We start from the raw sequence: 27,575 nt of genomic DNA, 5'->3' as shown, positions 1-27,575 counted from the left end.
AAATGACAATGCATTGAGAGCTGCCAGCGCCTCAATCTCTTCAGCCTTGTATGCTTGAAGAATTGTTTGTGAGAAAGAAGCCAAAACAACTCCATTACTCTCCCTTCCAATACCGGACCTGTTTGATGCACCAAATACAGTACCATCAAAATTTATTTTCTCCAACCCAGCTTGTGGGCATCTCCACCTCATCCCTCCACTGCCATTCTTAGTTGGGGAATTCTCATGTTCTAATTCTCCAAGAGTTGAAGTAGGTCTTTTGGTGCACACAATCTCCTAAGACAAGGGTACAGGGATTAGATCCTGGGTACGAGTCAAACGTTCATGTGATTTAGTTGGATGGATAGGTTTCAATGTAGTCGCTGCTAGGAATTGATTGGACCTTACTTACTGATCCGAGGCATTAATTGGAATCAACTCACTTGAATCCGTTGAAGGAAAAACACAGCAAGCTCCAGGATTCTCAGGCATAATTGTGTCATCAACTGTGGCATTAATTGGCTCCGGATTGCATGGATTAGGTGGCAAAAAAAATCTTTTCCTTAGCTGGACTATTGATTGCATTAAACTTTTGATTTTGTGCTAGCTGGTTGTTAGACTTCATATCAGGGTACAAGAGTAATTCTACGGTACCCCCAAAAAAAGAGGGGGTACGGTACCCATTAGAAAGTAACCTGCTATACCAGGTTACTTTTTTCTCACATTTGACGGTTCCATTCTCACATTGTGCAGTTCCAATATCACATGTGACAGTTCTTTTCTCACATTTGGTGGTTCTCTTACTTTTTTCTCATATTTGACAGTTTCATCCTCACATTGTGTAATTTCAACATCACATGTAACAGTTCTTTTCTCACATTTGGTGGTTCCCTTACTTTTTTCTCATATTTGACGGTTTCATCCTCACATTGTGTAGTTTCAACATCACATATGACAGTTCTTTTCTCACATTTGGTGATTCCCTTACTTTTTTCTCACATTTGAAGGTTTCATCCTCACATTGTGCAGTTCCAACATCACATGTGATGGTTTTTTTCTCACATTTGGTGGTTCCTTTATTTCTTTTTTCTCACATTTGACAGTTTCATCCTCATATTGTGTGGTCCCAACATCACAATGATAGTTCTTTTGTCACATTGGGTAGTTCCCTTACTTTTTCTCACACTTGACGGTTCTATCCTCACATTGTGCGGTTCCAACATCACATATGACAGTTCTTTTGTCACATTGGGTGGTTCCCTTACTTTTTTTTCACACTTGACGGTTACATCATCACATTATGCAATTCCAACATCACATGTGATAGTTTTTTTTCTCACATTTAGTGGTTCCCTTACTTTTTTTTTTCTCATATTTGACGGTTCTATTCTCACATTGTGTACTTCTAACATCACATGTGATAGTTTTTTTCTCACATTTGGTGGTTTACTTACTTTTTTTCTCACATTTGACGGTTTCATCCTCACATTATGCGGTTCCAATATCACATATGACAGTTCTTTTGTCACATTGGGTGGTTCCCTTACTTTTTTCTCACATTTGACGGTTCCATCCTCACATTGTGTAGTTCCAACGTCACATGTGACAGTTTTTTTTCTCACATTTGGTGGTTCTCTTACTTTTTTCTCACATTTGACGGTTCCATCCTCATATTGTGCAGTTCCAACATCACATGGGATAGTTCTTTTGTCATATTTTGTGATTCCCTTACTTTTATTATTATTTTTTCACATTTGACGGTTTCATCCTCACATTGTGCAGTTCCAACATCACATGTGACAATTCTTTGACCTTACGATTTTGTAACCTAAATGACCCTGAAACCTAAAAATGACCGAAATGATCTTGTAACCTAAAAAATAACTGAAATACCCTTAAAACCTAAAAAACGACAGTAATACACTTGAAACCTAAAAAAATTACCAAAATGCCCATAGAACCTTGAAAATGACCGAAATGACCCTGAAACCTAAAAATTGACCGAAATACCCTTAGAACCTAAAAAATGACCAAAATGAAACCTAAAAAATGACTAAAATGACATTGTAACCTAAAAAGTGATTGAAATACCCTTAGGACCTAAAAAAATGACCTTAATGCACTTGAAACCTAAAAAATTACTAAAATACCTTCGAAACCTAAAAAATGATCAAAATACACTTGAAACCTAAAAAATGACCGAAATGGCTTTGAAACCTAAAAAATGACCAAAATACCCTTAGAATCTAAAAAATGACTGTAATGCCATCGGAAAAAAAAAATAATTATAAAAACACCGAAATACCCATATAACTTAAAAATTACCAAAATGATGTCGAAACCTAAAAATTGACCTAAATACCCCCAAAACCCTTTAAAATCACCAAAATATTCTTAGAATTTAAAAGCTTATCAAAATACCCATAGAACCTAAAAAAGACCAAATGACCCTGAAACCTAAAAAATAACTGAAATATTCAATTGTGATGAGTTATGCTCAGATGATTCACAAATGAATTTTGATCTTTTTCTTAGAGATGGAGAATTGGAGATACAAAAATAAGGTGGTTTTGTTTCCAACTCTTATAGTCTTCCTTGTTTGACCACTTATTGAATAAATTTACATAATAGAGCATTAGTATTGATGGAGGCAAATTTCTAAAATGCTAAATTTACTAACCAAACATAACAAAATGCTCATGCATTAGTGGAAGCAAAGCCAAATTTTTTGGCTTTTGAGCTATGGTGCACAGCTTTCTTTGCATGTGCACTGTAGCTCAGATGCTTAAGAAAAAAAAAACAATATTTTTTTTTAAAAGATATATTATTTTGTTGTGTTGTTGGTGGTGGTTGTTGTTTATTGTAGTTGATATATTATTTTATTGTGTTGAATACTAAAATAAAACCACTAATGTTGGGTGCTTTGTAAAATGAAATGGTAAACTAGATAAAGTAGCTTTTTGTGGTACTAAATTAAATTTTTGGCACCACTAATTCTGATGCTAAGGGCGTCTTTTACATAAGTATTGTTGCAGCACAAAGGTAGAAAGAGCTTTATAATTAGTCATTTTTTCATATCAAAATTCAAGGCAATTTCTTTTTCTTTTTTTATTAATCTTTCAGTTCTCCACATTATATCAGGGTAATTTGCGTTTTGCATTACCACCCTAGCGCATCAAATGAACTGAAAATTTTGTTGAAATGCCTTATTAGCCTTAGCATTTACAGAAATCTAAAAACACCTCAGCTTAGTTCAAGACATCTACCCCTATTTGTCAAAAGAAGAAAATTAACTATTTTATAGTTGAAACTAACTAGATAAAGCTTCTAACTGCAAGACAATAACTTCTTAACACATATATCACTTTAGTGCCGCTTGACTCCCTAAGTCATTGCATGTGTGATCGATCTTCTGTGATTTTCTCTTGCAACAAACATCTATGGACAATCTGAGAAACAAATGTCAAAGAAAAATAAGAAAAGATCAAATTAAGAGTTAGAACCAATTTTACATTGAATTTTGATTAAAAATATTTCTAGATTTGATTAAAGCTGTTAATATATATTAGAATTGACATCCTCAAACAAGTCCAATTGTCAAGCACAAGCTCATGACAAAGAAAACCAATGCTATGCTTCTGCATTTGGTTGTTGCTGGAAGGTCTAGGTAACTTGCAGCAACATTCATTTCTCAATCAAGTAACATTGCACTTTTTCTACATAGCTCACTAAAATGAGTCAAATGGAAGTGTCATTACCAACAAGTTGAGAACAATGCGCATATATGAAACTTTTCCCATTTTCTTGACAGTTTTTATATTAGGATAAAACTTACCTAAATCCTTACTTCATATCCAAGAAAGTAGGAAAACATTGGACAAAAAATTGAAAAGAGACATCGAAGAATGCTAGGAATAACTGAACTCATGCAAAATTGATGCATACCCCAAATGCAAAGAAGTGTCTGAATGTTCATTTTCCTCAGATGCAAAGGTAGAAACAACTTTTGAGCCTGAGAGTAAAAACTTCCTCTCCAAAGGGTTGAATTCAAGGAAAGGTGACTTGCAGGTTCACCGTATTTCATCAAGCTTTTTATGATTTGAACATGAAAAATGAAGGCAATAGATTTTGTTTTATGCAAAAATTATTGTATAGAAGAAATGGTTTTGATCTCACCTATTTGCTCAGAGCCTCATTCTCTAGCAGGGCATTTTGTTCCTAAAGGTAAATAAAGCCAAAAAGAAGATAAAGGACATACCAAAGTTATTTATTTAAAAATGGAATGGTAATCCAATGAAACATGCTCATTGGGTTCTACACTACTATTTTCATTAGCCTAAGTCTGTTTCTTGCTTTCTATGATAATACAACCATGGACACTTCAGCAGAAGATATCATTTACTTACTAACTCCCTAGTAAATGCTATGCCAAATTGCACCCCCACACCCAAGAAAAACGTATGAATTCTTTAAAAAAATTTCATCTTTCCAACTTTGGTCAAATTATTTCAAACCAGAATTCCATATTTTCTTTTATGTGATTTCAGTTGAGCCTATATGTTCACCATCACCACATGCGAGCAAACTTTAAGTGTGCTTGGGTGGAACCAATACATAAGCTATACTAATTACTATTCCCGAATCCCAATTGAGTTCTCAAACACCAAAAGAATGATTTTTAAAAATAAATCTCCAGATTGATATATGACATAACCCAAAAACAGATCTTACTAAAGAGGTTATAAATTTATTTTACTTTTTCATACCAAAGGGAAACATTCAAAGGCACCCTCTTTTTGGGCCTTTGCTGGTTGGACCATGTTAGTGACCTACCAAGTTAATATGTGAAAACTTTGTGCTCTATAACTAAAAGGGTCAATCATAAACAACCTTTTGTAGAAAGAAATCCTTTCTAATTGTTGAGACCCCCTTTTTTTTTATTGATCCTAATCAAGATGCTCGTTCATAAAAGCAACCAAAAGACAGAAAGAAAAAAAATTAAAGAGAATATTTAGTTTACCTGTATTTTGGACTTCTTAAGTTGCTCCAAAAGAACTTCCTCCTGCAATATTAAATTTTAAATTAAGTCTTGTGGAAGAAGCCACATAATCACCAAGCTTTATTAAATTGAAAATTGGTTGCCATTTTGCTAACAATTGAGGGACTAATTACAATTTGGGTGATCGCCTATATGAAAGAAAGCAGATCTTCTATATATACATGTAAAACAATGCAGATTTTTCTTAGAAATCGGTAGAAATTTCCATAGTTTTGGTCTCTAAAACTTCCGGTTTGCAATTTCTTACCCAAAAAGAAAAAAAGTTTGTATTGTAAGATTTGGACCGAAAATAAGAAGGAAAAGAAAAAGATTGACGTTTTCCAGAAATCCAAATCTTCCATTATGAGTAATATGACCCACAAAAACCAGGTTTGTTTGACAATTAATATAAGCCATATTGTGCCACTTAACAAATAACAGATCAGGGAAGAGTAAAAAACAAACCCAAAAATTAAATTAAAATGATTAAGTAAAAGAAAAAAATCTAACCATTCTTCATGACTCAATGAAGGTCATGTAGGTGTAGGATTTGATCTTTCTAGGTTCCAGTGACTTCAACCAATAGAGAGGAAAATGATTAAAAATCAAAATCTTGATTTGAATACCAAACACAGGAGCCATGAAGGTTTGAGAGAGGCGGCTAGACAGAAGAACCATGATCTCTCTCAAACTCTTTGTCAAAAGAAGAACTTTGTTTTGTTTTTTTGGGTTTTATACAAAACCTAGATGATCGGTAGCAGGTATCTTAATAAAATTAAATAAACGGACCAGATTAAAATAAGCAAGATCTATGGCTAAGAATTAAGTGGGTACCGTACCCCCTTATAAAATAGGGGGTACAGTAGAATGACCCCAGGTACAATTGTCCGAGCCAATAATAACTCATCATTATTATTTATTTCTGCCACAAACGTGGACTGATGCAGCACTAATTCCTCAATAATTGCAGGCGTTGAAACCGTAACCGGCTGCATGGATGTGGGCAGCAGTAAAGAGGACGTTACTTCATGAGTTGTAACTGAAGAAACTTTCCTGTGCACCATGTCAGTACTACCCTCCTCCACCGAGCTTGCTGTGTTCCTCCCTCCGTTCCTAGTCTTCGCCTTACTCCTCCCTGTTGGGCAAGACTGATTTCGCTCACGATGCCCATGCACATACATTTCTCCTTTCCTGACTGAGAGTAGGTCCAAATTGTTGCTCTGACACTTTTCGCCAAGTATCAGTGATTTCCTCCATTTTTGTCGACCTAGAATGAGTAGTAGGTTTGTCACAAAAAGAAAAGTGTTTCCCAACCCCACAACAAAAAAACCCCACAAGCTCCATGGATATTCTTGATATCCCTAGAGAGACAAAAGAACAATCCCAAAACAAAACACTCCTTTGTGTAGAAGGGACAGACAACTTCTACTGCTGAAGACAAGGAAGAAAATCCCCCTTTGCTTAACAACAGAGAGACGAGGAACAATTCCTCCATAACCTACGCTCACTTAGACAAAAGTTGAGAGTACCTTCCTTCCATGCTCCTCCAGTAACTTGAAAGTTCTACCCTCAGAAAGTTGATCTTCAATAAAGTGCAACAAATTATATATCACATTACAAAATAAATACATAAAACTGTGCATTGTACTAGTCTAAGGCTAATTATAAAAACGTTAAAGTCTAAATATGGATGAAAAACAAAGCAAATTGAAAGTCTCTAGACACAAGAAACATAATAAGGAAACATGATTCATAAAATTTAAATTAAAAAAAAAAAAAAAAAACCTATTGACAGTATTATTTATTTTTTATTATTATCATTTTTTGTTTGGATGGGTAGTCTGCCCAATTTTATTGATCAATTAAACTGGTTACATTCAAAGCAAGGAAAAAAAAAAAGTATTGTTTGAATGGGGAATCGTTTGTACGTAGTACTTACCTTGCAGGGCCATGCACACCAACTTAGAATCACTTTCAAATGTGGCTCCACATTCACCCACGTCCTTGGCAAACTTAAATATTCTTTGAAAGGAAGCATTTTGGAACCCAACGCCTAATTGTAACTCAAAACTTACATGATCCAGTTCGAAAATCCTTCATTAAACCCAACCCAAGACAAGCCCAAAAGAAAATTATACCATCAGCCAACCCAAAAGCCCAAAATAAAATTCATAAAAAAGAATCCAAGCCCAAATGAATTCGGAAACCAATAACAAAACCCATTAACACACAAAAACTTTCCAAATCTATTTCTAGTATCTATTTATTTTATTTATTAACAATATTAGCTGAATTTCCGCATGATATGCAGTTCAGAGTTATTTCCAATATTTCAATAAGTTTAACCGGTTGGCACCATACATTCATGATTTGATAACACTAAGAGTAGTGTAATGATTTGAATACACTATATATACGTTCATAAATTGAAAATTACATGATATAGTAGTTAGTATAAATAAATGTTTCATGTCTATTAAAAAAATGCATATGTCCTTACATTCTTGATTTTCCCCTTTTTGTTGGACATTGCTTTAATTGTTGCATGATATAATGTTTCTCCAAAAAAAAAAAAAATGTTTCTCATATAAATCTTAGAAAAACTATGTTAAATTTTCATTATGATATAATAAAATAAATATATAAAGGATTTAGGAAATTTAAAGGATTAAGATATAATTTTAGTGAATTCAAAAATATTTAATTTTTATGGCTTTTGTTTTAATTGTTGTCAAAGTAACAAAACATGAGTAAAAATGTCATATTCTAAATCTATTATTATTATTCCAACTAAAAATTATCTCTTATATAAAGTTTATAAAAATAATCATATAAATTCATTTAATATAAATAATTAATATACAACTATAGATATTAATGAACTAATACTTTGATGTAAATGCAAACTTTGTTACTTTTATCTCTCTCTATATATATATTAATTGTTAAACACAATCAACACCTTTACTTTTTATCATGGTGGGTTCTAATCTATTATTTTATTTCATTATGATAGCTCTTGGAGATTCCACAACATAATCCTTTAAATTATTCTAAAATACTTAATTAAATAGTGCTCACAACATTTTCATTACACCTTTATATTGAAATGATTTATTCATTGATCAACATTACAATAAACATAAATATAAGTGGTAGAAATGAAGAAACCTCGTGCAAGAATTATATCTCTGTGCATGGTTCCGAGTTGACTCCCCTAGTTGACTCTGCATGGTTGACTGTGACTGAGTCTCTGAGAGTGATCCCTTGGGCTCATGGAATTTTCATATATTAAGAGATTTACCAAATTCAAGATCACACCATTTTTTTTCTTCAAAGTGCTTCCTCATCGACACATTGAACATCTTTCCAATAGCTTCAAGATCTTTCTTCAGTGACTCAAGTCTCACCTTTAAAGCTTCCACTTCCTTTGGTACTTTTAATAAGATTCTTCTTCGTTTTCCTTAACTCTCTAAGCAAATTTTCTATGTGATGACACATCTCTATAACTCTGGTGGCATTGTTGTTCTGATCTTTGTCTTTGTTAGCCATTGAATTGATATCTCTACAAAAACAAAAGAAAAAGAAGGATGGTTTTGAGAGCTAGGGAGAAAGTGTTAGCTAGGGAAACAAAGTTTAAGATGGAGAGAGGGGGAGAGCCAAAATATTGAGAGGATTTTAAAGGAACCGGAAATGAAGGCAAGGGATAAATACAATGGGAACCCAAATGGGATTTCATATTAGCACGAAAGTAATTGATTTTACATCATATTTATATTATTACTCGCTAGACTCATTTTGAGTGTGAAATAATACTATTTTTTTTTTATCTAATTATGTTTTTAGTTTAGTGTTATAATGTTTAAAACTGTATTTTTTTTTTTAAAAAAAAAGGTAAGGTAACATAAAATAAAATAATATTTAAAAATGAGATAGAGATAGTGTCATAAGTTGTAGAAGGAATGGAGAAGATAAAAAAAATTGAAGTATTTGAATTTAAATAGATAACAAATACAGATATAAATTAGACATTTAAATATGGGATAAGAATTGGTAGTTTTTACGTAATAGGTATTTTTTGGAAGAAGTAATTTTTTTAAAATATAAATATAATTTAAGTATTTGAGTTCAACTAGATAACAAATACAGATAGGTGTTAGACATTTGAATTCAAAACATGAGATAGTATTACTCTTTTAACCTTTTTTTTGTTTTTTGTAGGGAAAAAAAAAATTAAACTGAAGTGTATGTTATTTCAAAATTTGTATGAGGATATTTTGCAACACCAAAATTGAAGACAAAACAAGGGAATAGATAAAAAGAGCTAAGATCTGTATGAACAGTAATTTCTATTTGTTGAACCAAGACAGTTTTTAAAAAAATAATAACTAAAGTGTATGTTATTTCAAAATTTGTATGTGTAAGGTTGAAATTAATCAACCATTTTGTTGGCTTAATTCCGTGCAAAATTTGCTTATATTTCAGCAATTAGTAATCCTATATTTAGGTGGATTTGTTGTAAGGGTAGTGAGTGAGATAGAGTGATTGAATGCTCAAGAGTGTGCAAGAAAACAGAGTCTTGCGGTTGGATCTCGCGGGTGACTCGCGGTTGCAAGCCGCCAGAAGCAGCACATGTGCCAAGCATGCCAGAAGTTGAACCGTTATGCTAGCTGGAGCACTATAGGACAAAATAGGACAACTGGCCATTTTGTTATCGCACGGCTGGATTTCGCGACTCAGTCAAAAAGCCTGACGTTTCACATTCTTTTCTCACCACAGTATAAATACTCCTTATACCCACAAAAGAAAGAGAGCTTCCAGAGAGAATTTTGAGAGAGAAACCCTAGAGCAAAATAAGATTGATTCATTTACAATCTTTACATAAGAGTCTCTTCAAATTCCTCAACTTTCTTCCTCTCCATTGTCAAATCCTTGAGAGACATTTTACCAAAACATTTTTCTTACCATATCCATTACTGTGAGAGGGCTGTTTGGTGTTCTGGGAAGCAGTTAGGAAGGAACCAATTTACATTGGTTGATACTATGGTCAAGTAGCGGAATCTAGGAAGCTAGAAAAGAAATAGATTATGCGCAATCTCGTTGGAGCAAGAAGCTTAGAGGGCTTAGGTGTACTGGGTAGATTAGGCTTGGAGGGTCTATTGCTGTCCATGTATCCCAACTACATTTTCTAGTGGATTGTTTACCGCTTGAAGGGCGGCGGAGAGGTTTTACGCCGAGGGCTTCGGTTTCCTCTTCGATAACACATCGCGTGTTGTCCTTGTGTTTGCATCTTCCTTCCCTTTTATCTTTGCCTTTTATTATCTGCTGTGGGTTGTGATTTTAAATTGGCTTAGATTGTTTACTAATTCTGTTTTATAACTTTTGTTCATTTTTCGCACACTTGTTGTTTGACATAAAACTTGAATTGGTTAATTTGTAAATTGGGGGTCTAAACGTTCAGGGGTGTTTTTACACTATTTGAACTTTTAGTATGAGAATATTTTGCTACACCAAAAATCAAAGACGAAACAAGAGAATCCTATTATTAGTAGTATAAATAAAAAGAGCCAAGATCTGTATGAACAGTGATTTCTATTTGTTGAACCAAGACAGTTTTTTTAAAAATAATAATCTTAACTCATAATTTGATCATAAAAATAATCTGAAACATGGCACTTTTCAAACTTTCAAATAGCATTCTTTGAACTATCTTCGTAATGAGTTGTAAGAGTATATATTTGTATTCAGGATATCTTTGGTGCTGTAAACGTGACTCGGTTTTTAAATGAGCTTAATTTCATATAGATTACTATTATTGTCTTTTTTCTCCACTAAAATATATAACAATTGGTGTCAATGGAATTTCATTTTTATAGTGTTTATGTACGGATATGATCTGATAATGTAAGTTTTTGTATGTTATTTGCTCAACTTAAATCCAGTCTTTGAATGTGGCAGCCTCTGTAGTACCTTGCAGGGCTATGCACACCAATTTAATTAGAATCACTTTCAAGTTTATGTGGCTTTCCATACACCCACGTCCTTGGCAAAAGAAACTGCCACTTGATCCATTGTTGTAGCTTAAACTTCAAGGAGTATTTAAAAATTTTCCGGGCTAGCCGTTTTTGAGTACTCCCAGAGCACGATGAATGGTGTTTTCTTTTCTTACATTCATGACAGGTTCCACATATTACATTCATGATGGGCCCATCATGAATGTAATAGAAGGAAACACTATTTTATTATACTCCGATAACAAATATTTAAGAAATTTTTCAAGCTCCAAATGTACATTGACCTTTATATATAGTCATGAATTACCAAGTTAGAAATTAACAGCCTCTCTCCTTCTAGAAAAATCACTCTCATATTCCAGGATTTTCTCTCTCTTGCGCACTCTGGAAATATCTACAAAACATTTCTCATACTTCCTCTAGAAACTTCCCTAGACAATTAAATTTCAACCACAATTTGCCTAAAGTTCTAGAAGCTGTCTTGTGAAAGAAATAAGAAAAGGGTGTACTGACAGAAAATAAATAAATGAAGCTAGAAGCTTCAATGTCGTTACTTAATCGACCTTCCGCAAGTATAAATAGGAACCAAGGAGTTCCCACATGTGTAGAGTAGTAGCATAATCATCAAGCCTTAGTTAAGATTGTCAATGTGTCTTACAAAAGTGAAGTGTGTATTTGTGGAGGGGGTGTCCATCTAGTGCGTTGCCGTGTGTGTCTAAGTGAGTGTAGGTTGTCTATGTAGAAGTGTGTTAATGTTGAGAATGAGTTAATGTTGTTCAGGCGAGTGTGCAGACACACCAAAGGCAGCATGGCACCTTTGCAATACTATTTTCAAAGAAAAATTATCTGGCGTTCACTTAATATTTTTCCAAGGTAGAGTCTCTATTTTGCGAAATCTTTGAATTAGATTCTGCATCACATGTTTCTAAATCAATACTAAGAAGGAAAATTATTCATGAATTGAGACCTGAATATAGATGAGTCCAAAACCAAGATTGTAGGCCAAATTGCTTAAAAGTTGTGATATTAATTTGTAAAACTAATGTAATAAAATTTGTAAATGCACTCTTTGAAACTTTTCATGTGGACCGTATTTGGTTAATTAATTAGTTCTGAACTGCACTCCTTTTTAGGTATAGCTTTTATAAACCAATTTTTTCGAGACATGCTCAATTTTCATAGAATTATTAAGCAAGGTATGCGGTGGTAGGTAGATAACGGCAAATGGCTCCATACGCTATCCAATTTATCCTTAATCTTTTCTCTCCAAGAATCTAAGATCAGTGAGCTACAAAACTTCTACATTCAAGTCTCAACTCATGAATAATTATCCTATATTTGATGCTGGATCTATTTCAGAGATTTTGCGTCTTGAATAAAAAATATTTGATGCGGGATTTAATTAAGAGATTTCACAACAAAAACTATATTTTGGTGTAACAAGTGTTCATCAAATCTTGCTGCACCACTGACATTAACTCATTCTCAAGCAACTGTAGTCTCACATAATTTTTCTTTGAAAATAGTGTCGCAAAGGTGTCCCATGCTGCTTTTGGTGTGTCTACACACTCACCTGATGTGCTCCAACACCTCTTCTTTGACACTTGTCTCGAGTGCAAACATATAGCATTCCGAGCTTTAACCTTCCACTTCCAAAATGCTTCAGCATTTTCAGGAGGTGTGGTTTTGCCACTAGTCACAATCTCCCACAAATCTTGTCCTAACAAGTATGATTCCAAGCAAGTTGACCACGTGTTGTAATTCTAGTTGTTGAGCCTTCTAATGCTACCAATAGCTTGGAGGTCAACCATCATGACTTGATGAAATCTCTCACGCCACCAAGTATGCTTGGTTCCAGATCACGAGCTTCACAATCCCGGTTGCATATGCTCTGTAATTTTATTTCTTTTCAAAGTGATCATATAATGCTTTGTAATTAACCTTGAAATCAAGACAAGATTGCAATGGAAAACTTGTAGGCAGGGGTAGATAGGCAAAAATCAAGTGAATTTATGAAGTTATGGTTAAGAGAATTCAGTTTCTTGAAATTCAAGTGAGGTCTAGATCTTTTAGGGAGATATTGGAGGGTGAGGCAGGTTTGATATCAGATGTTGCTTCTATGGTAACTTTCTTAGTAGTGTTGTGCAGCACATGAACAAATTAAATATGTGATATCCACAGCCTAAATGTTTGATTTTTGCTACAAAGCTTATTTCATTCCATTTTAATAAATGAAAAACTAAAATTATGAAGAGGGGAACCACATTAATGGTCTATAAGCAATGAAACAGCTGGGTATTTCTAAAAACAGATCAACTAGGGCATGATATAAAAATACCTAACAAAAAAAAAAAAAAAAGACATAAATTACTTTAGAAATTTTGGCTACATAACTTAATATATACAAAATAAAATTTAATTTTTATTCTGAAATACACACAGAAAAGTACAAAATAAGAGGTATATTAGTTCATCCCAATTTCCCATTTCCATCAAGTCTACTTTTGCAATTTGCTTTGTTGGCTTGCATAGATTGACTCATACCATGCCTCATGTTTATGTCATTTACCATGTCATGTCCTTTTTTTTTAGTTGCTTAATCTTGCTACAGGAATAAAAATTGATAGTCAAACCTTCCTCTTTGTTCTTCAATCATTTTGTTTACAGAGTTTGAAGGTTAGAGAAGCTAAAATTTTAGGAGTCGGTGAATTCTGTAAAGAATCAAGATTTTAAGTAAAAATAGTCTACCATCAAGGAGACAACTACCAAAAATTTTCTTAAAGATTCCCAATCAAGTGCTCCACTTCCTCCATGATCTGACTACTATGCTCTACTCAGAAAGAACTTCATAATTACTATAGTTAAATGTTCAGAACTTTTGGAAACCCTTTGCATCAAGATCAAACATATCCAAAAGACAACCTAGTTCTTGTACTATTTAATTCTAGCTCTCAAAACACACTAGCTACAAGAGGTAATGAGGCTTCTAAATCTAGCGTACAAGTTCATACTTCAGAATTCAATAATGATCCTTGCATAGGTTATCAGGTCAGTTAAAGAAACAACACTCATTTCCAGGCACTAATTAAAAAAATTATCAGTATAGTTTTGTAATCATGCAGAAGCTAGGTGACCAAGAAAAGATGACCAGAGAGAGGCCAGTGAAACAAATATAGTCAAGGAGATATAATATGGACTTCAAGTCAAGATATCAATTAGAGTGAACTAATCTTACCTTGAATAATTTTGAGAATTTGGTGTAGAAACTATGCTTTCCATGAAGCATGATCCCTACTCTTACAAAGATATATTTATTGTCATTGAGACGAACTAGCTTCCCAAAATTGGTACACATTGCTTTAGCTCGGTTTGAAAGAATCATGTACCTAACAAATTAATAAATTTAGGATTATAAAACTATAGAGAAGCACATTGAAAATTGAAAAAAGTGGCAGCAACATTCATCACTAGATAAAACAAAACACAATAAAAATTTATCCATTTTCCTAAACTTTCATACATCCAACAGAGATATCACTTGATAGAAGATTGTAACTTGTAAGACAGGGATTCCACCAGACTAGAAGACCTCTCCAATAAACTCACAATGAGACTTATTAGTTATAACATCAAACGAACTTTGCAGTAAGAAGAAAGGGTTACCTTGATTAAGTAAAGAAACTGTTATATTCAGTTATTCTCAGTACAACATGAACTCTAACAACCAAAGGTCCTGTGCAACCAATCTCTGATAATCTCCCTTCTCTTTTGTTAGAATAATGGCTAAGTGATTGTATTCACCATTTCTTTACCGCTTAAGTTTTTGTGACAAGTCATAGCTTATCAATCATGATATCAGATTAGGTGATTCTGAGTTCAAATTCTATCTCTACTCTACTTTCTCCCATTTACAGTTAAAATTCCACATGTTGAGCCCCAGTTATTGAGGGGGAGTGATGACTCACATGGGAGAGAGAGTGTTAGAATAATGGTTAAGTGATTAAAAGCATCCTTTCTATCAACTTAAGCTTTTAGAATAAGTGGTATTTATCCTCTTTAAATATCCTCATCTGATAGGAAGGATCATTCCAAATGCAGCTGTTCAAACCAAAAAAAAAAAAAAAAAAAAAAACCCTTTTCTAGGAACTTTAGCCTGAAAAATGGTTTTCCATAGAAATAGCAATACCAAATGACCCTTTTAGAGGCTCATAATAGGAATAAAAGCTGAACTTAACTAAACTGAACTGATTTTGAATTGAAAAAAAATTCTAAGTACTATTCTCACAAATCTTTGGTTCTAAAATTTTATGACTACATCCTTGACCATTGCAATATAAAACAAGTTAGAGAATGTTGATGTTGTTAATATTAAAATAAAAATAAAAAGGCAGGATCTCTTTAAACTAGACATCACACTAAAAATAACTCAACTGCAATCAACAACATTGAACCTTGTAAAGCTTAATAATAATAAACACAATAGTAACAAAACTAAGACAATGACAGAAAATGAAAGAAAATCATATTCAAAGTCCAAATTTAAATATAGCATTCTGTCAGACCATTATTCAGCTAAGAAAATCGTATGCAACAACTGTATTAACTGTATTGGTTTTAGTTGGTCCAACACCAGCCCCTGCATGAGTATTTTTTGAACTCTATTGATATGACAAATTTTGGCTCACTTACTGGACAGGGGAAACACAACAAATTTAAATAGGCAAACCATTTTAATGAAGTGGTGGCAGCATACATATTATGTACATAACATATATATAGGCAGCCTTGGCCTTAAAAAATGAGAATATAGCACAAAGGGACACCTATTTAATATATATATATATATATATATAACACATTCCTGGAACTCTAAACGAGTTCCAAAACTTAAAAGGTCAAGCTTATTGGTCACTCATATAGAGCTACTGGCAGACCAGTAACCAGCCATCATATTGAGAGAGAGTGATATACTTATCATTCTAGCAATGTAACTAAAGCAGTATGTTTCTGTTGCACATGGAGTGTTGTTATGATTGTCAAAGGGGGTCATACTAAAAGACACAATTGGTGATCTAATATAGAATGAAATTCCAAATGCCAGAGCAAGCTACAGGTATGGAGCCCCCATGGAGCACTAGCCAGAAAATCTGGAGTAATGCAATAACATGAGACTGGTTGACCTAACTATCAAAAAAAAATGAGACTAGTTGATTTAAACTAAAGTCAAGGATACAATGAAAGTTAGTACAATCATCAGATCCAGCGTGCAACAGCAACACCAAGGGTAACCAAATGCTCATACAGTAGAAATATCAAAAGTTCCATTGCTACTAAATCATGTATAGCACTTTGAATAAAATGAGTACATATCTCTCTTGCTTTGTCTATATTCCTCTTGGATGTTTAATTCTAAATGTGGAGTGTTTATTTTCACATATATATAAAAGAGAAACGAAAATAAAGCCTTTCACCTAGGAGAAAGTATATCTATATAAACAAGGTTCATTTGAAACTGTCCCCATATTTGTTTCTTCAGTTTGAAACAATGGAGATCCTCTGGTCCTGAAGCATATTCAAGTTTGGAGCCAACAACCGGGTGGACCGGTCCAAATATAGAAGCATATTCAAGTTTGCTGATTCACTAACACAAACCAGTGGAACAGTAGAAAACATTTGAAACAGTAATAAAATTCAACTTTGAACACGATTTGCTTGGAGTTCTAGTATCAATGTGAAATTGGAATTTCCAAACTTACACATGGGAATTTCAATAATAATTCAAAGTCTCAGTCATAGATAAAAAATAAAAATAAAAAGCATACATATATACAGCAACAAATATATTTCTCAATAGTAACAAATTCCAATTTCAGAAATTCTTATTAAGCTAAGAAGCATAGTAATGTTTCAATGAAAGAAACTAAGAAAGTCATAATCTTTAGTGCCTATAAATGAAAGAAAATGATGATCTTTGGTAAAAAAAAAAAAATCAAGGGAAGAAAAATAAAATCCATAAATCTAATATCAAAATGTTTAAATGGCAAAATAGTCTTTTTGTTATTTGTGAGGTGGCTGAGAATTGAGGTGCAATACCCTAGCTAATGACTACTATTTTTGGAATAACGTGTCCATGCAAAGCAAAATTCAGTAGCCAAATATATATCCATTACTTGCCTTTTAGCTGAGAGAACTTAATCCAAACTCCTGTTAGAGTTTCTCAAAAAAAAAAAACTCCTGTGAGAACTCGATCTGCCAAAAAGTGGAACGGAGAAGGCAGAGGAGCAAAGCGGAGAAGTGAGAACAAGTGAGTGATTTTCTTCTTCTTCTTCTTCTTCTTCTTCTTCTTTTTTTGCAAACACATGAAACGAGGTCGGTTTTGGGTGGTGACGATCTGGATGGCGGCGCCGATGAGCTTCCAGCGACGACTCCGATCTCTCTCTCTGGTTTCACACTCATCTCTCTCTCTCCACTTTTTCAGTCTGTAAAATGATGTTTGAAGGTAAAACAACTATGGAAATGGTTTTACGGGTGTAAGGGGGTATTTTACGGTTAAAGTATAAATATTTTCAGTTTGATCATATTTTTAGTTGATATCAAACACACACAATGGTGTAAAATGCTTTTCAGAATTGGTTTTCATGTGAAACAAATCGCAGCTCTAATTTCCATCAATTTGGAAAATATCTTGATATGAGGGTAGCACACATATAACAGAATTCCACACGGCTCTGACCATCACTGTGAGTTCGTGGTCGTCCGCTCCATTCCAGGCTCCGGCTCCGGCACTGGCTCCAGTCCAAGCTAGCAACCACCACCACTAATACATGTCTGTTTCTGTCACTGTTTAGTCTTTAATGCCACAGACTAAAACAATTTAGTTTCTGGCTTTTTATTCTTCTTTTGGACTACTGCGTGCTGTACAGCTGTACTGTACTAATCTTAATCTAACTTTGTCTTTTCTGAGTTTCAAAATTTTGAGGCTGTCAATTTTTTTTTTTTTTTTTTAATTTTTATTTGATGGACTGTGTGCCTGTGTCTGTTAGTAACAATGCCAAACCTTTTTTAAATTGGTCCCTTCAAATTGGGTGCGTAAAATCTAAAGAAGAATAGAGAGGCCAATAGGGCCGCCCATGAGGTAAGAAAATGGGCCCAAAAGCAAAATGTTAATGGCCCTGTATTTTTTGTTTGCGTCGACCGAAGGGTCAGGGATATCATTTTTGAAGAATCCTGTTTAAACTTTTGGCTCGTTGGCTAAACATTTTATGTGTATTATTGTATTACTTTGATTTGAATGTTAGTTTACTTATTTGTAGTTTTTACATAATTTAAATTCTAGACATAAATGTATTTTATGTCTAAAAATATTTTAAAATATGCCTAAATATAAAATTTAATTAATTATTTAATTGTTATACTCATACCGTGTCATACTTCCGTATATGTACCTGTGTCATATTCTTATCCGTGTCTGTGTTGGTGCTACTTGGCTTCAAATTGCATATATGCTATCTTACTGCATCTAACTAGCGATAAAGGAAAAATGCATTCGCTTAAAATGTGTGCTAAATCTTGACTCTATTGTAGCTACTTCAAATTGAATTCTCTCTTTTTTCTTTTTGAGGGATATGCATGTGGGTCTTATGTGTACTTTGGAAGCTTATACATAAAATGAAAGCGTGATCTGATTGAATGAGCTTGGTTGTGAAGTTACTTGCGCTTTTGCTACGGATGAAAAGAATATATATATATATATATATATATTTTTTTTTAATTGGTTGATGTTTTAGATTTTCCATAATTCCGTTTGATCTGTGAGCTATGTGAATAGATAATTTTTTTGTTAAAATTATTGTATGGTGCTTTGTTATTGTTTTAAGTACATTTAAAGTTAGGAGTTTGTGTTGCAAGTTCTGGGAATCATTAATTTTACAGGATTAAATGGATGCGGAATACTTGTGCAAGTTTGGTTGAGCGTATTTAATGGCTTTGATTAATAAATGCAGTAGATATAATAGCAAATATGAGATTGTCTCTTAGATTGTAAATTTTTCATTAAGATGTAATTGGCTTTGATTATAAGACTATTATTAAAGATTTTACAGCTTAATTATCCGTGTGATGTACATTTTTAGAAAGTCGGATGTTATAACTTCTTGTTTGATTCTTGAACTGAAGTACCTTTCTGAATTTTTAATGGTCTTTGCACTGCATGTTGTTAACAAGAAATGATACTTTGTTGAATAACATTTACGCCAAGTAATGAAATGCATGAATAATTTTTTCCTCCTTGTGCAAACTTGGAACTAAATTGTCACCTTTGTTATCAAATATGCTTCTTAGTGCTTGATATATAGTTTCTCAGTATTCTCCTTATTCATTGGAGTATGTTGTGAACTTTAGCCTTAATAAAACTACATTTCTTTTACAGGTCACAGTCATGGGTCATCACCATATACCACTTGCCAGCTCATCTCCACCGCAGTCCTACTCTTTGGTGCCTCCTGTCTTTGTGGATCCATTCCTTGCTACACCACCCGCCTCTACATTGAGCTATCCTGTGCCACCATCTCATCCTAGCAATGATGGAGGCTTCATCTTGGCGCTGGTCCTACTGGTGCTGATTTTGGTTGCACTGTTTGTATGGGCTTTTTTTCACCCATGCAAACAGTGGTTGCGCACCACCTTCAGCCGTGGAGCTAAAGGAGGATTTGTCCGTCATGTTGAGCTATCCAGCTTCTCTAAGGTTTAGTGTTTGATTTATTTCCGTATATTAGATAAAATAATATTGTACATATAGAGTTAAATAACAAAAACTTCCACTTTCTCTAAGATGACTTTATCATTCTGAAAAGTACTTTGACCTTTAGATTTAAAGGATTTAGTTTATTTTTATTTTGATGTGAGAAGATTATTATTTGGAATTATTTTGAGAATTGCATTATTGAGGATATTTTTAAATTTATTGACGAAATTTTCTTTGAGAATAATTTTTTAATTGTAAAATGTAAACTTTATAAGTATGTGGTTGTTGTCCCGTGACTAGCTCTTATTAAGAAGATATTTCTGAAATTGTATATTCAAGCTCTTAAGCAATAATACATTATACAAGGCTCTATTTATAGAGAATAGATTAAACGCGAGCACTGTGAAACAGAGCAAGTCTGGAAGAAATTAGGGTTGAAGAAGAGATACAAAACAGTGTCGTCTCTTTAAGTTTAAACGGCATCGTATCTGGAAATTCTTTAACATGTTGACATCAAAACAAACGCCACCGTTTTGGGCCTAGGTGACCGTTAGTTCAGAACTAGCCGTTGTCCTCTTTTTTATCTGTTTTGAATTTCTGAGCATCTGTGCTTGTGCTTGTGCTTCCTTTATCAGGAGTAACTCCCAAGTATACATGGTTGCACCATTTCCATTTCTGCCTGCTCCTTACACGGTTCCTTGATGTATTTTGCCCCTAGATATTTTTTGTTACAATCTGTAATAAAAAGGTGGAGATGTTCCCTTGTAAAAATCAATCTGAACAAATTTTTGTGGGGTTTTTTGGGGTCAAACCCTCTTGCAATTTTTGAAGTTGAGTTTTGTTATATAGCTTTCAATGTTATACACTTCAGCATTAACATTTGAGCAACGAATATTTGTTTGAAATAAAATACGGAGTATTAAAATGTGAAAACAAAGCAATTGATCTTGATTTGGGTAGAACAATCGTGAGGTTTTTTATCTATTATTTTTTCTCCTAAGTTGGAGTGTGCAAGCTTTGATTGAGAACGATAAGGATATTGGTGTAACACAATATAAAGGGGCATCTTATTAGGGAAGGAAAAAATACCTCAAATTCATGCAATTCTTGACCTCTTCCTCTCCTACTTGTATGCGTTTTTCTTATCATATTACCTTCTTTTAATACCAACCCCTCTCATGTTATTCATATTCTAGTCCAAATTTGCTTGCACTCGGTATGGGGCAGAGAAGAAAGTAAAGGAAGTGGTGGACTTTAATGGGGAAGAGAAATTCTATAAATTCAAAAGTATCATAACAATATGAGGTTCAGAATTAACACTTTTTCGTTGTATTATGCTTGATGTGAGGTGTCACACTCCTACACATAAAATCCTAACAGAACACACATAATCTAAAGACAAAATTTGATTCAGTGTTTAATATGCACCGAAACAACAATTTCTCTGATCAATTTCAATTATCATTTTTTTTTTTTTTTGGGCTTACAACAAGTGCAGGAGAGGGATTGAACCTAGATTCGCAATGCCACCAAACCACAAGACTCTTGGCCAATAGAAAACCATTGTACTTATAAAAGAATTTATCTAGCACTCCCTGTCAATAGTTTTCAAGGCTAGGTATAAGCTTTCAGTAATATCCAATCAATAGTTTGCTTGTTTCATGAGAGTCTAATACTTCTTAATTATATGAATTTTAAAGAACTTGTCTCCAAGTCTTTATGCTTTTTTTTTTCTATATTTAAGAGAATAATCTCAGAGTCTTTATGTGCATTGATATTAAATTAAAACTTTATGTTTGTTTGATAAGTAATAATATTCAAAACTTGAACTTATCAAAATAATAATAATAATAATAATAATAATAACAACAACAATAATAATAATAACTTGATATGCCTACGCTTGAAATGCACTTACAGTTACAGCTCTCACTCAGTTAAAGATATTAGATCCCCATAGATAAATCCAAGACTTGTCAAAACTCCTCTGATTCATTTTACAGAACATAACATAATCAATTAACAAAGATGTTTATTATGGAAGGACATCTAAAATTCAACATAATAAGCTCTCTTTATAAGTTTTGGTCCCAAGGGGATGAGGAAGGACCACATAAAACTCTACATAATCCCAAACTTATTTTCTAAAGACAAAAAGTAAGGATCCATAAACAGAACTTACCCCAAAATCAAAAATATAAAGCAAGAAAAGAGAAAAAAAGTGGGGTGGGGGAGAAGGATCGCAACGTTAACAGGGCTTACCCCAGCATCTCTTTTCTTTGGATTCATAGCTGCCTCCGTCTTATCTGCACTTTTGGTACTTTGCGATGTCCTTTTTGCATCTGAGTCTACTTCCACCTTCACTGTATTTGTTGCTCCCTGCATTCAAAGAGTTAGTGGAACCCATATATTCCATTTGCAATTTTATGTCCTTTAAGTACCTAATATGATGAGCCTTAGTGCTCGTTTGGATAGCACTTATGCTGCGTCTGCGTTTCCTCAAATTTTTTTTTTTTTTTTTCCTTTTCAGCCGCAATAGTTGACCAGTTCTGCTGTGAACAGTGCATTTGTGCACTGTTCATGGATCCCACAAACTCCACTTTTTATCAACTTTTTCATTAAAAATGGGTCCCACAATACTATTCACATATTTAAAAATTATTTTGCTACAGTGTTTTCAATTTTCAGTCTCAGCAAAATAAGTTCTATCCAAACAGACCCTTAGTGTCTCTTTTGGCCAGAGTTTAAGCTCAGCTTTTAGCTTTTAACTTTTATATATAACTTTTTAAAACTTCACTTTTTTTTTTTTTTTTTACTTTTTTCTCACTTTTTCAAAGTACAAATATACTTTAGCACATTTTTAGCAAAAAACTAAATGTCAATAAATATTGTTTCCAAACGGACACTTAATGTCAATAAATATGCATCCTGTCAAGGGTACTAGAACCATTATGTAAGTCACTGTAACTTCCAAATATACACATATTATGTGTATATATCAAGTTTTTATTTGTGTATGTATTATATGATATCTATAGTTTAAGGGTTTTCACCTTTAAGATTTGGTCCAGTTGTTATATTAATCTTCTGTTGATTTTCTATTGACCATCTACTTGTAATAATTCATGTCAGAGATTTTGATACTTGGCTGTGGGAGGAATATTTAAATAGTAAATCCTGAACTTCGGCGCTTCATTCGGTCTACTGGCATGAAGTTGGAAGCCGTTTAGCTTCCCCCTGGGCTTTACTTCCTTCAGTCCGTTAAATTTTGTCTCTCATCTTTACTGCATACTCTGCGTAGATTCACCAATAAATAAAATACATAGGTTTTCTAAACAAAGTTGATATTGTTACATTATTATTCTTCTTCACCTGTAGAAAAGAGAATAAATAGAGGACGAAAAAAGTAGCACGACTTTCCAATCAAATTATTTTGATTGGGGCATATCTGCAAATAAGACCAAGTTCAAAATTTTATCAGAGCACTAGGCAATGAAAGAGAGTGAGGTGTAGAGTGAAAAGAAAAAAAAACATTCAGGAGCCACATAATGGGATATCTTGGGTGTTGAAAAATGCCTATATATATTCCAAGGAATAATAGGGTAAAGCTTCCCTATATGAGAAATGCGTAAGAGGTTCACAGTTCTATGGTTAATTGATCTGGCTGCAAGTTAGGTCTACTTGGTGTTATGCCATGTTTACCTGGCCCAACTCTTAGGGTTGAAGGCACTGCTTTTGTCCATCCCAATCGATCATTTTGTTGTTTGTTTGTTAGGTTAAGCTAGGAGGGCAAGAAGCAAACTTCCATTTTAAATTATTAAAAGAATCTTTAGTGCACTTGTTCCTTACATTCACTGACATTTTTTTTTTTTGTTTGTTTGTTTGTTGATAAGTATACATTCAATGTCATATGTGAGAATAGTCGTGGCACAGCAAATCTGTATAATTGGGGTGTGAGCTCTTTGAGCTAGCAGCTAATTTGGTAATAAGTGTCTCTAAATTCCTTTACATACTAGCAAAAATACTGTGAAAATGTTGTATTTTCTGAATTGGCTAAACATTTTTATTAAGGAATATATGGTCTACCAATTTAGCATAAACAGAGTACACTTTAATTCTTTTTTGTTTGATTTATTTTTGTTTTTTGCTATATATATGGTGGGGCATGATGGTGGAAAAAGTAAAAGAAATCAACTTGACTGAACTTAGATTTTACAGGCCTAATCAATCATAAAGGCAAAAAAGAAAAGAAAATTGTCCATGAGTAAGGCCAAACAGCCCAAACAAATTAAAAATCTCACTTTGTTCACAATTTTAGGCTTCAATTTCAAGCACTCTATCAAAGCTTAGGCATAATTACCAATCCAACATATAAGGTAGAAATTAAATCACGGGTCCTAGTATAGTAGTTGAGGTAATTCATGGGCCTAAACTATTCCTCCAATTTAAATTCTAGGTTTAAATACCCCCCTCCCTGCAAGGCTAACCCCCTACTTTTTCTTTAACATAGGTTAGCAGATAATGTGTTGTCTTTCTATACTACTGCACTTTCTTATTATTGCATCTCTGGCTCGTTCTCTGGGTGCATGTGTACACTTGTCTAGGGAGTGTTGTACCTGAAACCAACGTATTTCTTTATGATCATTTCCCTTTTGTAAGACCAAGACACCAACCAAAATGGATTTGACTACAGTGCTAACTTATCTTAATGATCTTTGTTTCACTTCTTGTAGAGAAACGCTTCAACAACTTACAACATATTGAATGAAGAAGGTAGGATCGTGGCTGCTGCACTTCTACCATATGGGGTTTCTTCCTAATGTCTAGATTGTTGTATGTAAATAAGCTGGAATTCGTATGGCCCATGATTGTAGATCTTTATGCATTTCGTGTTATTTACTGGAAGGTGTTTCATGTTTGAAGCAACAAGCAAGTCTGCTCAAGTTGGCCTCAAGCTTTTGAACATTATCTTAAAAATAGTTTCTTGAATTTTTAAATAACTAAATAAATCATAGAGTTAAGGTGTATTGTTTGACATTATAGGTTCTTACTTTCTTGTTTGTTTCCTCTAATTAAAACTAGGACTATGTATTCGTAGTTCAAATTGTGAAAGAGTTTGATGAAAGCAATTATCTTCTTGAAATAAGGTTCCAATTCTAAATTTAATATTAATTTTTTTGGGGCCATACTCTAAATTAGATTATATGCAAAATCTATAGCATATGAGCATGAACTATTTTGTTGAGGGTGGAAATTACATTTTATCTCCCTAAATTATATCATCTTTTACACGACCTCTTAAACTATGAAAATACACATTTATAATATAGAATTAAGTAGCCTGCGCACTGTTACCACTTACCAGTGGTAGACTAGTAGTGTACTTTAGCTAATGCTAAAAAAAGATTGCAATCGGATGCAAAATACTAAAATTTAGACTTTAGTACATTTACTGCTAGTGCTCTTAAGGTTTTCGTTGGATTTTTTGAATTTGATTCTTGTGGGTTTTTTGGGGAAGATTGCGAATATTTGGCTTGATTGATAAGGACTTGACCTATGATTGAGTTTAGGGAAGAATCTTTTTATATATATATATATATATATATATTTTGGTGGTGAAAATATCTGCAGAGAAATTTTGTATTGTGGTAGAATGAGAAATTTAAGGTTGAAGGTGAGAAATTTTCAGTATGAAATCTACTGTTCTTCTTCCCTTGGCTTGGGAAAAAAAAAAAAGAAAAAAAGAAAAGAGAATCGTACTTTTAAAATTTTCGTATTTTAAAAAAGTTTTTTTTAATTGATTTTATGGATTTTTTATTGTAACAAATAAAAAAAAATTAAAAAACAATATCATTTTAGCTCCATTACGGCAAGTCACCTAAATTAATGGAAAGATGGAATTGAATAAAGTTAAAAGCAGGATTGAATTGAATGAAAATAAAGTTACAAGATTATTTTAGGGAAAACTAGAGGCTACAATTTGTAATTTAGTCAAAAGTTTATATTTAATTTGCAATAGAATTCTCCAAAACAAATAAATTCAGTCTTAAAATAAAGTATATGATCTAAACTCTTCAAATTTATAATAAATATATATATATATATATATATATTTATATATTATACAAGTTTGATCTCAAAACTGAAGGATGTAGACCGTGATGACATTTGTCATTATGTCAAAGCTAATTACAACGGCACATGTTACTACACGTCTACACCTATTCATTACCACTCTTGTTTTAAATGTTATGGATTTAAAATGTTACATGAACCATAATCCATGAACACTACAAAGAGCCATTATAGTTAAAAATTGATTCAACCCAATTGTGAAATACTCAAGAAAGTGAGCAATCATGATATAAAGTGAGATGTAGGAAAACTTGTTGAATGGTATATTCTCTACACACACACACACATATATATAGGGTACAAAATTTTAATCTTGAACCTCTATTTTTGAGATTCTCTCCAAAAAAAAAAAAATGATAATTGGGATCAATTTGGTTACTCCAAACACCTAGTATAACTCTAAGGAAGAAAATAAAATTTAATTATGGTATTTTTTTTTTATTCCCCCTTATCTGTTGTAACTTGTAACTTAAAAAATAAAAATAAAAAATAAAAAAAGAAGGATAACTTAATGGTACATCAAATATACTGCAATTTAAAGACCCCATTTCATCTCCAAAAATAATCTATTTTAATTTAATGAATACTTTAAGGACACATTTATAATTTGGCTTATGTCTTAAATATGCATATAATTTGTGATCTGTGCTTTGGATTCAACCTTTTAGCCTATGTTGTGTAAATTGTGGTCTTGAATTGGAATGGTCAAATGGTAGTGTTTTAGATGAAGCATTGAATCTCACGACTGGTGAGTGCTTTCTCTCACGTTTTCTTTGGTGAGTTTTGTTTTCTTCTCACTATAGGTGAGTTTGCTGTCTACTACTACCTTAAATCCTAAAAATCTTTAAAAATTATTTTCTCTTTCTCCTTTTCTTTTACTTTTCTTGGACAATCAAAACTCTTTCCTGATACTATGAATTCGGATTTTATTGAGAGGGTGCAGAATATAACTCTGACTGAGGAAGAAGGGGAGGTGATTAAGGTTGGAAGTACACACAGGGACAAAATACTTGAAGCCTGTTCACTCAGTCTGCTGGGACGTTTCCTTACATCCCAGCCATACAATCTAAGTGCTGCCAAATCACTAATTCGCTCAGTGTGGAAGTTGGGGACTGATTTGAAAATTGTGGAAGTGGGTGATGGCTTGTTGCAATTCAAGTTTGCATTAGAAAGTCAGCTGAAGTGGGTCATCCACAATGGCCCGTGGAGTTTCGAAAATCACCCTCTGGTATTAAGGAGAAGGGAGAGGGGGATGACGGCAAGGACGGTTACCTTCAATTCCATCCCAATGTGGGTTCAAGTGTGGGGTTTGCCATTCGACTTAATATCGGAGGAAGCGAGTAGGGATATTGGGAGCGGACTGGGGAAGGTGATAGAGATTGACAACAAGGCCTTTTCATCGGAACAAGCCCGTTTTGTTCGGGTGAGGGTCGAAATACCTTTAGACAAACCTTTACCGCGAAGCGGAGTGGTTGCTAATCTTGAAGGCGATAAGGTTCGCATAGGATTCAAATATGAAAGATTGGTTGGATTGTGCTATCAGTGTGGGATATTGGGCCATGAAGCTAGGGAATGCTCACACCCTAGAGACAAAACCCAACATGAGCTTCCATATGGGGAGTGGCTAAAGGCAGGCTTCAGGGGACCTGTGCACAGTTCGGAGGGA

At 33.5% G+C, this 27,575-nt stretch overlaps 1 protein-coding gene and 1 long non-coding RNA gene across 3 annotated transcripts in view; one reads left to right on the top strand and one right to left on the bottom strand.

Moving 5' to 3' along the window:
* LOC126723383 (uncharacterized) overlaps positions 1-24,673 on the top strand; it is a 72,026-nt gene extending 47,353 nt beyond the window's left edge. Inside the window, exon 4 of one of the 2 annotated variants that reach the window (XM_050426771.1) lies at positions 24,508-24,673. In XM_050426771.1, the coding sequence (XP_050282728.1) occupies positions 24,508-24,594 (87 nt within the window). In that variant the 3' untranslated portion in view covers positions 24,595-24,673. Of the gene's footprint in view, positions 1-22,906; positions 22,962-24,507 lie in introns of those variants that run through there. The other variant, XM_050426772.1, reaches the window with a different exon arrangement.
* LOC126723385 (uncharacterized) lies at positions 3,171-5,833 on the bottom strand. Its single transcript, XR_007654251.1, has 3 exons — positions 5,528-5,833; positions 5,000-5,041; positions 3,171-3,428 (listed from the first exon to the last, which is right to left on the bottom strand). It is a non-coding gene; the product is annotated as an uncharacterized LOC126723385 (long non-coding RNA).
* Positions 24,674-27,575: the final 2,902 nt, after the last annotated feature.

This window comes from Quercus robur, chromosome 4, assembly GCF_932294415.1.
Source record: "Quercus robur chromosome 4, dhQueRobu3.1, whole genome shotgun sequence".
Taxonomy (NCBI): domain Eukaryota; kingdom Viridiplantae; phylum Streptophyta; class Magnoliopsida; order Fagales; family Fagaceae; genus Quercus; species Quercus robur.
The sequence above is the reverse complement of the archived record's forward strand: the minus strand, read 5'-3'. Positions and strand labels throughout refer to the sequence as shown.